We start from the raw sequence: 13,954 nt of genomic DNA, 5'->3' as shown, positions 1-13,954 counted from the left end.
TAACAATTTAAAATATATTGTAAAAAGAGTAAATTTAAATGCAAAGTTCACTAGATCTGTCAGTTTAGTTTAGTTTTTAGTTCAGAGAAACAACATTGAAACAGGCCCTTTGGCCCAGAGTCCACATTGACCATCAATCTCCCATTCACACTACTTTGATGTTATACCACTTTCACATTCACTCTTTACATACTAGGAGTAATCTACAGAGGCTAATTAAGCTACGGACCCACACATCTTTGAGGTGTGGGGCTGTGGAAGGAAACCAAAGCACCCAGAGGAAACCCATGCATCACAGGAGAATGTGAAAACTCGACACAGACAGCACCCGAGGTCAGGATCGAACCCGGGTCTCTGGCACTGTAAGGCAACAGCAGCTCTACCAACTGTGTTATTAAATGGCATTAAAGACAGATTCAAAAATAAGTCAAGTCTAACCTAAAATTGCTCAAGCCTCATGTCAATGAATCAAGTAAGCCAATGTTTGCATTGCAAGCCCCATTGTAATCCCCATCTCCAGTAAAATTGGGATTGAGGAGACTGAAAGTTCTCACTTGCCATTAACTTGTTGTAATTATTACACACCGATTCCTAGTTGTAACTGGTGACGCATGTGAATGCATATGAAGTTGTGGACTCCTTTCCCTGACTGTCACACGCTCTCAGATTGTAGGGTTATCTCCAGTGTTGTAAGGCTGAAGTTCTTAATCAACTCAGCCCCAAAAAAATCTCAGACACACCATGGAAAACAGCATGTCAGATTGTTAATATACGTTATTTTATATTGTACGAGCAATGGAAACCCACTAGCATCTCAATGCCATGGAGCCATGTATGGAAATCAGAGGTTGCATCAATTTATAAGGACTGAAGCATGATATAATGCAGAGCGTGTATGTGTCCCTTTGAAATTATAAAGTATAATTGATCTGTATATTAGAAGTGAATGATGGTGTCTCTTATAGGCTATGTTGCACATTACGAAATCAACTTACCGAATAGTGAAAGGCCTGGATAGAGTGGATGTGGAGAGGATGTTTCCACTGATGGGAGTCTAGAAACCAGAGGCTATAGATCAGGAATAAAATGAATCTTGGAATAGACTTGATGGGAGGAATGGCTTAATTCTGCTTCAATCAATCAATCAATCATCAATCAATCAATCAGGACAATCAATTTTCAATCAATCATAGATGATTAGTGTGGGGTGTCAAGGTTATGGGGACAATCAATCAATGGTGTTGGAAGGGATCAAGGTAGATCAAGCAGGATTTTATTCGTCCCCATGAAGGGCAATTTAATTCTGCTTCTATCATCAGTCAGTAGCACTTTTTAAAAAAAAGGGAATTTAAAGGGGCGCATTACAGTAGACACAATCAACGAAGAGACACAATCAACGAAGAGAACAAACATTCAAGCTACTCTCTGCACCTACCGGTCGACCACACGAGCAGTGACCCGGCAAGGATTGGGTTGTCAGCAATGATACAATAATAAAGAACACACAAAATGTAACACAAACATCCACCACAGCATTCATCACTGTGGTGGAAGGCATAAAAGTTTGGCCAGTCCTCCTCCATTTCCCCCCCGTGGACAGGAACAGAGTCCAGAGTCAGTCCAGGATCGGCTCTTCCTCACCGGAGACCGCGGCTTTAGATTGTTGTAGGCCGCAGGCCGGCGGTCAAGATTTAAAGTCCCCGCCGCAGCCAGAAGCACCATAGACTGCAGGGCCGGCGGTCGAAGCTCCCCTCCAGGGGTGATGGTAAGTCCATGCCGGCCCCGCGGTAGAAGCTGGCCGCGGGCCAGCAGTGATGGCTTCTTCCTCCCCCGGGTCCCCCACGAGGGATCCCGGGCTGTAGACGCCGCACCAGCTGGAGCTCTGCAGACTGCGGCTTCAGGCTGCGACTTCAGGCTGCCGGCTGCCCCGGGCTAGCGAAACGGAGCGCTCCCCTCCAGCGAGCCCCAGCGAGGGCTCACCCGCTCCACGCCGAGAGTCCATGCTGCGCCCGCCGCTGAAGCCCCAGGCACGTCTCCAGGAAAGGCCGCGCCGATCCTTGATGTTAGGCCACGGGGGAGGTGACCTGGAAAAGTCGCCTCTCCATGGAGGAGGCGACCGAAGCGGTTTCCCCCTTACCCCCCCACACACCACCCCCCACGCAAGACACACAAAAAAAACATTAAATACACACTTTAAAACATACTAAAAAATTAAAAAAAGTTGAAAAAACTGACGCACTGCTGACATGGCTGCTGCCAGAACAGCGCCCCCTGAGTTCCTATAACTTATGAACATGAATTTATGAGATTAGATGCCTGGCTTTGTTTGGTTGGTGGGCCAATTAATAAATTGGAGACTGTGCAGAAATGTTATGCAAATAACATCATAGATTTAAAAAAATGATAGCATCTATTTGCATATCATGTCAATGTAGGCTGAATATATAAAATAAAATGTGGAAATTCTTCTTCTTACAAAAGTTTCTATTGGAACATTCTCCTTTAGTAACTAATAGGGAGATTTGATGAGGGTGGTGAGCTCCAGAATCTAATTTATAAATATCACAAAATAATTGCTATCAAAATTAAAGCCCCCATAATTAAAAGCTCAGTGACACTGGGTTATGAAATTGGCTAATACACGGTATGTGGAGATAAATGACAATCTGACATTCTGTGGGGAAGAATTAAGTTATATTCCAAAGGTATTGCTGCAGGAAGGCTACTTTTTTGATGTGTGTTAAAAAGATGGTCTTGTGTACACAAAGCATATTTTCCCAGTTTTTGGCTGGCATGTAAATCAAAATCATAACAGATGGGAAGTATAATAGCAAATCTCAGGCTAGTGAAATGGGCACATATACGGCTCAAGAAATTTAACATAGATCAATTTATTATTGGTAAGCTGGATAAAGCAATGTAAATTGTTACATTTCTGGAGTGAATGCATCTAAGTCTTTGAAAATGGCGGAGAGTTGACGGGAGTTGAGGATTGGAGGTTATATTAATGGGTACCGAGAGTGCAAATGCAAGAAAGTTATAAAATGTTCTCAGCTGGTGGCCTGTGCCCAATTCTAGGCTACATAATGGGAAGGATGCCCATGTACTTGCAGTGGGTACGTACCAATGTTACATGACTTCAGTCACATGGGAAAACTATCAACCTGAAGGCGTTACCTTAACAGAAATGTTTTGAATTATGAGAGAGGATGTTACAATGAGGTAAAGCAATTTCTAGTAGCAGAATATTTAGTCATCAGAGGACATAGGTTTAAGGGGATTAAAAAATAACCAGATTCAGATTCAATTTTAATTGTCATTGTCAGTGTACAGTACAGAGACAACGAAATGCATTTAGCATCTCCCTGGAAGAGCGACATAGCAAATGATTTGAATAAATAATAATAAGTGTCCGGGGGGGGGTGGTGATTGGCAGTCACCGAGGTACGTTGTTGAGTAGAGTGACAGCCGCCGGGAAGAAGCTGTTCCTCGACCTGCTGGTTCGGCAACGGAGAGACCTGTAGCGCCTCCTGGATGGTAGGAGGTTAAACAGTCCATGGTTGGGGTGAGAGCAGTCCTTGGCGATGCTGAGCGCCCTCCGCAGACAACGCTTGCTTTGGACAGACTCAATGGAGGGGAGCGAGGAACCGGTGATGTGTTGGGCAATTTTCACCACCCTCTGCAATGCCTTCCGGTCGGAGACAGAGCAGTTGCCATACCATACTGTGATGCAGTTGGTAAGGACCAGAGGTGATACAGTGAGATTCTCTGAGATGGAGTGCACTGTCTGAAACCCAAGAGGGAGCATGTTTCACTGTACCTTTAAAAGGAAGATTGCCCTGGGAAATAAAGTGTCAAAGAGGCACACAGCAGCCCATTGAGTCCACCATGCTGGCCATCAGAGATCTATCCAGACCGATCCTACTTACTGTGGCATGGCATGTAAAATACTCATCCACCTACTTCTTCCATGTCGAAATGTTTATCTAAGTAAAGGCTGGGGAGGGAGGGTTGATGGAGGTGGTGAGGCTTGTTGAGTCTGACCAACACTGAAAACGCTTGTGAAGCCATCTTGTACTGTGCCATTCCACCCTCAAATCTGACCAGGCATTGTTTAATTGCTTAAAGTTTGTTTTACCTTATCTTTTGCACTTTGAGCCAATGACAATCAAGTCTGAAAGATGACCACGAAGGCTCCTTAGGAATGAACCACTAGGGTATAATAAATCTGCTGGTAAATTAGTCTGGATAAAATAAATCATCACTGAGTGTTGCATAAATGCTGCACATAGTTAGAATACAACACAAATCTGGCAGAAGAAATGCACGTTGAGCCTGTTGAACTGAATATCACAATACACTGTAGATGTTGATTTATTAGGATGCACTGAGGTCTAATGTCCCAGCATTAGATGATCTGAAGAATTCATATCAGACCGCGTATAAAATATTCAGATATTCCTGTTTCTGTCTTGATCATGGCGATCTGGTCATGTCAAACATCAGCAATGCTCGACTGGTATGTCTGAAGCAGTGGGTTCAAACTGCACTGAAAATTGTTAACACGTTTCATTAATTGTGATATTAATGGGGTTCTTTATTTGTCGGCATTGCGCCTTTTTGGATGAATTGCATATTAAAATATGACAATGGCGCTTCTTAAAGATTTCAATATAGAGCGAATTCTCCCCCCCCTTTCAGCGTTCTTCTTGCCATCGACTTCAGCAAAGTAGATCGCATTTATTGGAAATCAGAGGGAAAAACTGCAGCAGTTGAAAACGATTGTATTTATTTATCACCAAAGCACAAAAGGCTCCGGGCCAAGTATGGAAGATGGGATGAGTACAAATGGATACAATGTTCCACATGGACACCAGAAGGGCCTATTTTTTGTGCGGTATGAATGGGTGACTTTTAACTATCGTATTTTAACGTTCGTAGGATCTGTCCACATTTGCCTACATAACGACAGGACTCTCGAGGAATGCATTTCATTTGATGTTTGGCAGCTGTTATAATGTGTTAAACGGCTATCTTCGTCCCTTAATTGAAACTGCGTTTTACGGTGGTATGTTAAGAAAAAAAGTGAAAAAGAAAATATCGGTATGATTTCATTTCTCGGCCAAGTCGCTGCTTTTGAAGTTTCCACGAAGTCACGGCGTATCGGCGGTAATTGTTAAACCTGAAAACATGTTCTGTAAAAACAAGGAACTGCAGAGGCTGGTTTACTAAAAAAGAAATTCCTCCCGCCCCTGCAATCAGTCCCGACCCGAAAGATCCCAACCTGACCCGCCGACTTATTCCAGCATTTTGCGTCTCTCCGAACAAGTTCTGACAACGAAGTTGGTTGCTGCGTTATACTTTGTGTTGTCTAGACATAAGGTGAGAGGTGTTTAAATAATTTGTATATCTCTGGAAGTAATCTCTATTCACAATAATAATATTATACTTCATTTAATATTGTGTCTACATTTCTATCTGTTACTGGCTCAATGTAAAATCACCAGCGTTATAATAAAAAAAAGACATAGAATGAAATGACAAAATAATTATAATAAGAACGCAATCTTAGATAATATAGTAGTTTTGAAAATGTTGACATTTAAACGCAGTGTTTAGCATTAGCTTCCTGACATTGTTACATTATGCCATCACAATTTCGACAGTGTAAACAGCATAATGAAAGCGCGCTGGTAGGTATCTTGCAAAATATTTCCATTAAATGGATGTGCAATTTTTAGTGGAAACATTTACAGTGCCCTCCATAATGCTTGGGACAAAGACCCATCATTTATTTATTTGCCTCTGTACTCCACAATTTCAGATTTGTAATTTAAAAAAAACACATGTATGTTTGGGATCATTGTCTTATTGTGGAATGAACCGCCGGCCAATTAGTTTTGAGGCATTTGTTTGAACATACATCACCTTGTCAGATTTTAAAAAGGCCATTTTTATACATTTTAGTTTCGCCATGTAGAATTTACAGCTGTGTTTATACATAGTCCTCCCATTTCAGGGCACCATAATGTTTGGGACACATGGCTTCACAGGTGTTTGTAATTGCTCAGGTGTGTTTAATGGCCTCCTTCATGCAGGTGTAAGAGAGCTCTCAGCACCTAGTCTTTTCTCCAGTCTTTCCATCACCTTTGGAAACTTGTATTGCTGTTTATCAACATAAGGACCAAAGTTGTGCCAATGAAAGGCAAATAAGCCATTATGAGACTGAGAAGCTAGGATAAAACTGTTAGAGATATCAGCCAAACCTTAGGCTTACCAAAATCAGCTGTTTGGAACATCATTAAGAAGAAAGAGAGCACTGGTAAGCTTACTCATCGCAAAGCAACTGGCAGGCCAAGAAAGATCTCTACAGCTGATGACAGAAGAATTGTACCTATAATAAAGAAAAATCCCCAAACACCTGTCCGACAGATCAGAAATACTCTTCAGGAGTCAGGTGTGGATTTATCAATGACCACTGTCTGCAGAATACTTCATGAACAGAAATACAGAGGCTGCACTGCAAGATGCAAACCACTGGTTAGCTGCAAAAATAGGATGGCCAGGTTACAGTTTGCCAAGAAATACTTAAAAGAGCAACCACAGTTTTGGAAAAGGGTCTTATGGACAGATGAGATGAAGATTAACTTATATCAGAGTGATGACCAGAGCAAAGTATGGAGGAGAGAAGGAACTGCCCAAGATCCAAAGCATACCACCTGGGCATTTATGGTTGCTGAAGGTACTGGCTCACTTATCTTCATTGATGATACAACTGCTGATGGTAGTAGCATAATGAATTCTGAAGTGTACAGACACATCCTATCTGCTCACGTTCAAACAAATGCCTCAAAACTAATTGGCCGGCGGTTCATTTCACAATAAGACAATGATCCCAAACATACTGCTAAAGCAACAAAATAGTTTTTCAAAGTTAAATAAATGGTCAGTTCTTGAGTGGCTAAGTGAATCACCCGATCTGAACCTGATTGAGCATGCCTGAAGAGAACTGAAGGGGATTAGCCCCCAAAACAAGCATAACCTAAAGATGGCTTCAATACAGGCCTGGCAGAGCATCACCAGAGAAGACACCCAGCAAGGCCTCAAGCAGCATTGAGGCATCACAAAAGACTAAACATGACTACACCCATGACATTGCTGTGTCCCAAACTGGTGTGATGGACTATGAATCGCATATTTTCACAGCAGTCCAAATTGCATAGAAAAAGGATATGCAACAAAAATTAACTACAAACATAAACTACTTGGGTTTTACAGGAACTGCATGCTGCTGTGTACACAAAAAACACTTATGGTGCCCTGAAATAGGGGAGGACTATGTATAACACTGCTGTATTTTTTACATGGTGAAACCAAAATGTATAGAAATGGCCTGTGCACTTTAACCACAAATCTCAAATTCTGGCGTACAGAGGCAAATAAATAAATGATGGGTCTTTCTCCCAAACATTATGGAGGGCATTGTAAATGAATAGTAGGGGCTTTCATTGTCCTCACTAACTAAATTGCCTATTTTTAACCATAAATGCGTCCTTCCTAGAAGTGGACACAAAATGCTGGAGAAACTCAGCGGGGCAAGCACCACCTCGGGGAAGAAGAATGGGTGACCTTCACTCATTCCTTCTACCCGGAGATGCTGCTTGTCCCGCTGAGTTACTCCAGCATGTTGTGCCTCTCTTCGGTGTAAACTAGCATCTGCGGTTCCCTCTTACACCTTCCTAGGAGGACAACCCACCACAAATGTTGCGATTACTCAAAGCTCAGGGCGGACCTTAACCAGATGTACAGTGGAGAAGGAGGCCAGGCTTACCAAGGGCGCTGTATAATATTGGGGCGTTGTACCAAAATAGCTCCTTCTCCCCACGTCATTGCAAATGGAGACAATAGTCTCGATAATAAAACCGATTTTTTTCAAACGATTTGTCGTATTGTTGTCTCGAGAAAGTTCAAAGCTATTCTTGGAGGAGCTCAACGGGTCAGGCAGCATCTGTGGAGGGAAACGGGTAAACAAAGTTGCGGGTCTGGACCCTTCTTCAGACCTTGGCCCTCTGAGTTCCTCCAGCAGTTTGCATTTTGCACAGGATTCCAGCATCTGCAGTCTGAAAAAGGACCTCGACCCGAAACGTTACCCACTTCTCCAGAGATGCTGCCTGACCCGCTGTGTTTCTTACTGCTGCTTTTTTGTGTCTATCTTCGGTGTAAACCAGCATCAGCATTTCTTTGCTACACATTTTGTCTGCAGTCTCATTTATCTCCACTATTTCTCTTCGCGCATTCGGTACCCACAAGTTGGGAAGGTGCGGGGAGGAGATTTGTGGAAGATGAGACCAAGTCGATCGTAAAGAATTAAACAAACAGTAGGTTGTGGATCGCAATCTGGTGCTCTCCAAATGGAAATGAAGCATTAATTCGTGAAAGATAAACGAAGAAAGCTGTAGCGAAATTAGCCAAAAAGAGACCCGAATGAATAAATGAAGGATTTAAAATAAAATCTGCAGCAAGGATCATAGACAAAAGAAACAAAAATGGGTGAACGAGCGGCTGTTTAGGGAGTGAATGTAACGTTTTCTGGCGATTGTTACATATGGGCACTAGATGGCGCGTTGTCCGTGGATGTGTGAAGAAGTTTCAGCCGCCAGGTGTTGGGAAGAGTAGAAGCACCAGGCATCCAAACTTCAATCACAGGGGAACAAAATGACACAGTTACTAAATCTGTGCGCTGCTGCATCGCTACACATATGCTGCTATTATGCAGAACCAAGCGTTTTGTACATTCCTCATTGTCCGTTTGTAAATGCAGCTTTGTCCAAGGGGAAAGATAACACCCCTGCTACTCGCTTTTTCTACAGGATTAAAACCAACAGCTTGACTAATCGAACCGTCATGGATCATAACCGTTAAAGGACAATTACAACGCTTTAATACTGAACCACTTTCAACAATTTCTCAACGGTTCATTAATGCGTGTGGGGGTCAGCTGTTAAATAGTCAGGAACTGAGGCGGGAGCGTGTCCCGGTAGCAAAGTACACCAGATTGTTTAGTACGGATTCAACTTTCAAATCGTTTTTTTTAGTTTGCCTTTGGAAGCGGAGGATATACTTGATATATCTTCAAACTGACAGCTGAATCGATGACGTTTCGGGTCGAGACCCCTCTTCAGATTGAAAGTCGCTGGAAAGGGAAACGAGCGATATAGATGATGTAGGGAGATATAGAACAAATGAATGAAAGATCAGTGTGTTCAAGAAGGAACTGCAGATGCTGGAAGATCGAAGGTACACAAAATTGCTGGAGAAACTCAGCGGGTGCAGCAGCATCTATGGAGCGAAGGAAATAGGCGACGTTTCGGGCCGAAACCCTTCAAGATCAATGTTACTTTTTTTGCATATCTTTCATTCATTTGTTTTATATCGTCATCATATTATCATTATTATGTCATCATCACCCATGATGTCACTCATTCCTTCTCTCCAGAGATTTTGCCTGTCCCGCTGAGTTACTCCAGCACTTTGCGTCTGCCTTCGGTTTAAACAAGCATCTGCAGTTCCTTCCTAAAAGCTTAATCGGTCGCTTATATGTCGTAACTAATGAATCGCGATCCGCTGGATCAATTAATACGGGCTAACAATGTCTTCAAAGCACTGTCCTTTCTTAGAAAGAAATGATATTATTTCCTTTTGCGAGTCAACGTCCCCCTCTCAAGTCTTGCAATCGAATTTGAAGATTTACAAAGAACTCCCTTAGCCGGTTATGCTGAAGCAGATGCGGTTCTTGCAATTCCCAAGCCGCCTCCACTCCAGGCCTTGTGCCGACCTTCCCGAGAATCGAAGCGTTTCGTGGATTACATGCAGATTTCGCTCGAGTTCATACCGCAGGTGTTGCGCTCATTCGAGATTAGAAGTTCAGAGTGAGCGTGCAGTTTAGTTCTATGGTGGAGTGCAAAAGCAAAAATATTTTGGCTTTTTTCCCCCACTCATCCTTAAAATTACACTGAATAACATCCGGGCACGGTTGTTGCAATGATGTGAAAAACTGAGAGCTGAGAGAAACTGAGAAACGATGTAAGAAACTGCGTCGGACACAGAGAAAGGAAGGACTTGATAAAATTGCCGCATTGCTTTCAAGCGCCGATGGAAAGATTGCTTTACTTTTCGTAGTCACGGAGTATATGATTGAGATTTGAATGTGGTTGAATTTGTAGTACTAGAGCTGTCGTTATCTAGTTTTGATGCAAGCTTCTAGCGCAGTTAGTTCTCAATCCGTTTTGTTGACAGAATAAAAACTAGGCAGAAGACAAGAAAGTACACCGCTTGGGACTAAGTGTGCGTGTGCCGATGTAGTGGTGTGGGGGCATGAAGGCCGTGCTGCTTTGAAGTATTATTGTTTTTTGAAGTAGGGCATATTGTCCGCAATCTGATTTTAGCAGATGTCCCAGCCCCCGACTCGGGCTATTGTTTTGACCCCCCCCCCCCCCCCCCTCACCCCCCTCACCCCCTCCCCCTTCTCCCCCACTTCTCCTGTTTAGTTGTAAATGGAGGTAGCGCCTCCCACATCTCCCGGCATTGGAGGAGACTCCCATTCAGTACTTGGTTACCTTGTCACGATTGGATAGTCCGGTGCCAGAAACAATAGCAGATACTCTCCGAATCATCTTCGACCCGCTTATAAAAAGCAGGAGAACCCAAACGGCGGCTCGGCAAACACTGATAACGTTTCTGCTTTACCTGTGGTGGGGGGGGAGGGGAGGCGGTAGGTAGGACGAGACACTCTTATGTATGAGGGTCTGTGGCGCCCAGAGCAAGTTTATACTCCACTCCCCACCCTTCCTAGAGCCCGCCGAATGGATTCCGATTCCAGTTTGATATCGAGTCAGCCGTCTTCTCCGGAGGCAGACAGTATTTTTCTGTCGGACGAACCGACCTCGGGTTTCACCAGCACCGTATCATCCACGCAGAGCGACTGCGGAGCTCAGTTCTGCGGCGAGCGAGGCGGGCAGCTGAGAGGCAAGGACATCAGGCTGAAAGACAAGAAGCAGATGAGCGAGCCCGAGCTTCAGCAGCTGAGGCTGAAGATCAACAGTCGCGAACGCAAGCGGATGCACGATCTAAACATAGCCATGGACGGGCTACGGGAAGTCATGCCTTACGCCCACGGACCTTCTGTTAGAAAGTTATCCAAAATCGCCACCTTGCTCCTGGCCAGAAACTACATCCTCATGCTCACCAACTCGCTGGAGGAGATGAAGAGGCTGGTGAGTGAGATCTATGGTGGCCACCACAGCAGTTTCCACCCATCGGCCGCTTGCGGGACCCTCAGCCACGGCGCGGCGTCTCTGCCGGGCCACCTAGCATCACACGCCGCTCACCAGGTTCACCATCCCATCATGGCCCCGACAGTCACCTCAGCCTCTCTGTCCGGAGGCAGCATCCCAACCGTGAACAGTATCAGACCTCCTCATGGTCTTCTCAAATCGGCATCCGCGGCCTCCGGCCCGCTGGGCAGCGGGTTTCAGCACTGGGGAGGCATGCCCTGCCCGTGTACCATGTGTCAGGTGCCACCGCCTCACCATGTAGCCAGCATGACCACGACCGGGATGTCTCGATTATCCTCTGACAGCAAGTAAACGAACTGCATCACTACTCGCGCAGAGACTCGTCTAATCGCCTCTAGAAAAGTTGAATACTTTAACTCAGACAGGTTATAAGATCAGGTTATTTCTTGTCATTCCTATCGGCGCACCGAGGTAAATCTTACACCGGGTTAAGTCGTTATCTTTGTGGTGAGGTTTTTTTCATGTACCTGTAAGGAAGTTGCAGTAACCCTTTTCTGAATCAATGCCTCAGTTCCCGTTCGTTTCAACGATGGTGTAAATCGAGAACGGACAAGGAGGCGGAAGGTATATAACGAGTACTTTGAAACATCTCAATTTAGATGTACCCCCCCCCCCCCCTCTCCCCCCTCTCTCTCTCTGGAGAAAATTGGATGTGTTGTTTTTTCATATTGCAACGAGGTCAAATCAAACAGTGGAAACGGGATACTGCAGCTTCATTTAACGCGAATTTCTCTGTAAATGTGACCCACCAGCAATGAAAAGTGGTTATAGTTTTCAACAGTAAATTACATCTGGAAATTATTTATGCACTATTGCTCCATCCCGTGATAGCGTTACACTGAATGATTCTTTAGCCAAACGTGCGAAGGTCACAGGATCTTCGCGTTCAACACTGAAAGGACCACGGATGGAAGATAAAGAGACCAGAAGATCACGAGGAAGAATAATCAAGTCGATCTCTGCAGTTAAAATGTCGACTGACTAAATCCCTGGAACAATGAGAAGGGAATGTATGCGAAAGACACTTGGCGGTGTGACTTGTGTAGTTGTCAAGTCTTGGAAACTTTCATTCCTGTGGTTGAGGTAGAATCACAATGCGCCTGGAATATTTACCCCGACCCTGAATTTACAAAGACAAAGTCTGTACACCTTTCCTGAAAGTAATTGTTACATTTTATGAAATATGGGTAAGCGATATCTATTGCGACTTCGAGAATCCTTTACGAATGATCAAATCCCACTACGCTGGCCTCCCCACCCCTGAGCTATTCTGTGAGTTTAGAATTATGTTGTTGTTTCATCTGTTCTTGGAGTGACTTCATCTACACGATTTCTGCGCTGTCTCCATTGCAGATTCGGTGTCTCGATGGCTATTTAACCCATTTTATTTCACATCAACCCGCACTAAACCCCCCCCCCCCCCCCCCCCCCCCCCCCCCCCCCCCCCCCCCCCCCCCCTATCTTAAGCGGGGTTGTTTGCTAAGAACCACCTGTAACTTCTTACCATAACACTTTTTGTTTCCCATTCGCGAGAGAAAATGAAGGAAGAAAATAAAGGCAAAACATGCTCTTCATCTTTTTATTTTTGTAAAAAAATATGTGCTAAATAATATTTATTACTTATTTCGTTTGGAGAAAAAAGTGACTTGTGGATTAACTGTCGAGATTTTAAAATTAATTAAAAAAAACAAATAAATCTTGTGTGCTTTTAATTTGAAGTCTGGAGAATAACATTATTTTTTAACTGCATGCAACCAAAAAACCCCCAAAGACGGCGGTCAATGCAAAAGCCATTTCTTGCATATCATATCTCTGTTTGTAGGACACCCCTGTCTTGCTCAGCTAGACCCGACCTCATAATTTGCAGGATATATCAAAAGTTTGCGAGGAAGCGATATGAGTATAATTTAACGGCGAAGAGGAACTTACAAATACACCTTCGTTGTTTCAATTCTTTGACTACATGTGCACACATATAAGCCTTACATGTTTTTTACCCCCCCGGTAAAAACGGTTCCATCAACGACGTAATTTACGTGTACTGTCCCCGCTTCAAATTCCAAAATAAAACAAAAAAATCTGTAATCGAATAAATCACTTGCAATCAAATTCGAGGCCAGTGTGAAAAAGCCCGCACAAGAAATCTCGAATGTCACGACAATATCCCCCTTGCAAATTTCTGTACGACACTTCAAGGGAGGGGGGTTGAGACCCAACCGCCTAAATGCTTCAGCAACGATAACCTAGGACTCACCGCTGCCGGTGGAGTTCAATTTGATCATTTTTCGATGGCAGATTTTAAATATCGAGATTTAAAAGTTAATAAAACATAAATGATTCCGTGTGATTTTCAATATAGTACGCTTGGCCTCGCCCATCGGCACGAGGATCACAACTTTCGCTCCTGTTCTCAAGAAAGATCTTCAATCTGAAACGTTCCTCCTTCACCAGATGCTGCCTGACCTGCTGATTGTTTCCGTTTTCAGTTCCATATTTACAGCATCTGCAGTTTTATTTTAATTATTGATTTGCAGAACCGTTACATCTTCTTACATTACCCTAATACAAAAATGAGCGCCGCCGAATCTCAGATTTCTAAA

General features: G+C 43.8%; 1 protein-coding gene across 1 annotated transcript; it reads left to right on the top strand.

Annotated features, from left to right (window-relative positions):
* Positions 1-10,598: 10,598 nt before the first annotated feature.
* Positions 10,599-13,552, top strand: olig2 (oligodendrocyte lineage transcription factor 2). Its single transcript, XM_055645076.1, has one exon. It carries the CDS (start codon positions 10,794-10,796, stop codon positions 11,643-11,645), a length of 852 nt encoding a protein of 283 aa, XP_055501051.1. The 5' UTR covers positions 10,599-10,793; the 3' UTR covers positions 11,646-13,552.
* The last annotated feature ends 402 nt before the right edge of the window (positions 13,553-13,954 follow it).

Source organism: Leucoraja erinacea, chromosome 13, assembly GCF_028641065.1.
Source record: "Leucoraja erinacea ecotype New England chromosome 13, Leri_hhj_1, whole genome shotgun sequence".
NCBI classification, from domain to species: Eukaryota; Metazoa; Chordata; class Chondrichthyes; order Rajiformes; family Rajidae; genus Leucoraja; species Leucoraja erinaceus.
Note: the sequence above shows the minus strand (reverse complement) of the source record. Positions and strands in the feature narration are given on the sequence as shown.

What these genes read in the sequence shown, in the direction of transcription:
- olig2 (XM_055645076.1), top strand. Translation starts at nt 10,794, where the DNA reads ATGTATGAGGGTCTGTGGCGCCCAGAGCAAGTTTATACTCCACTCCCC.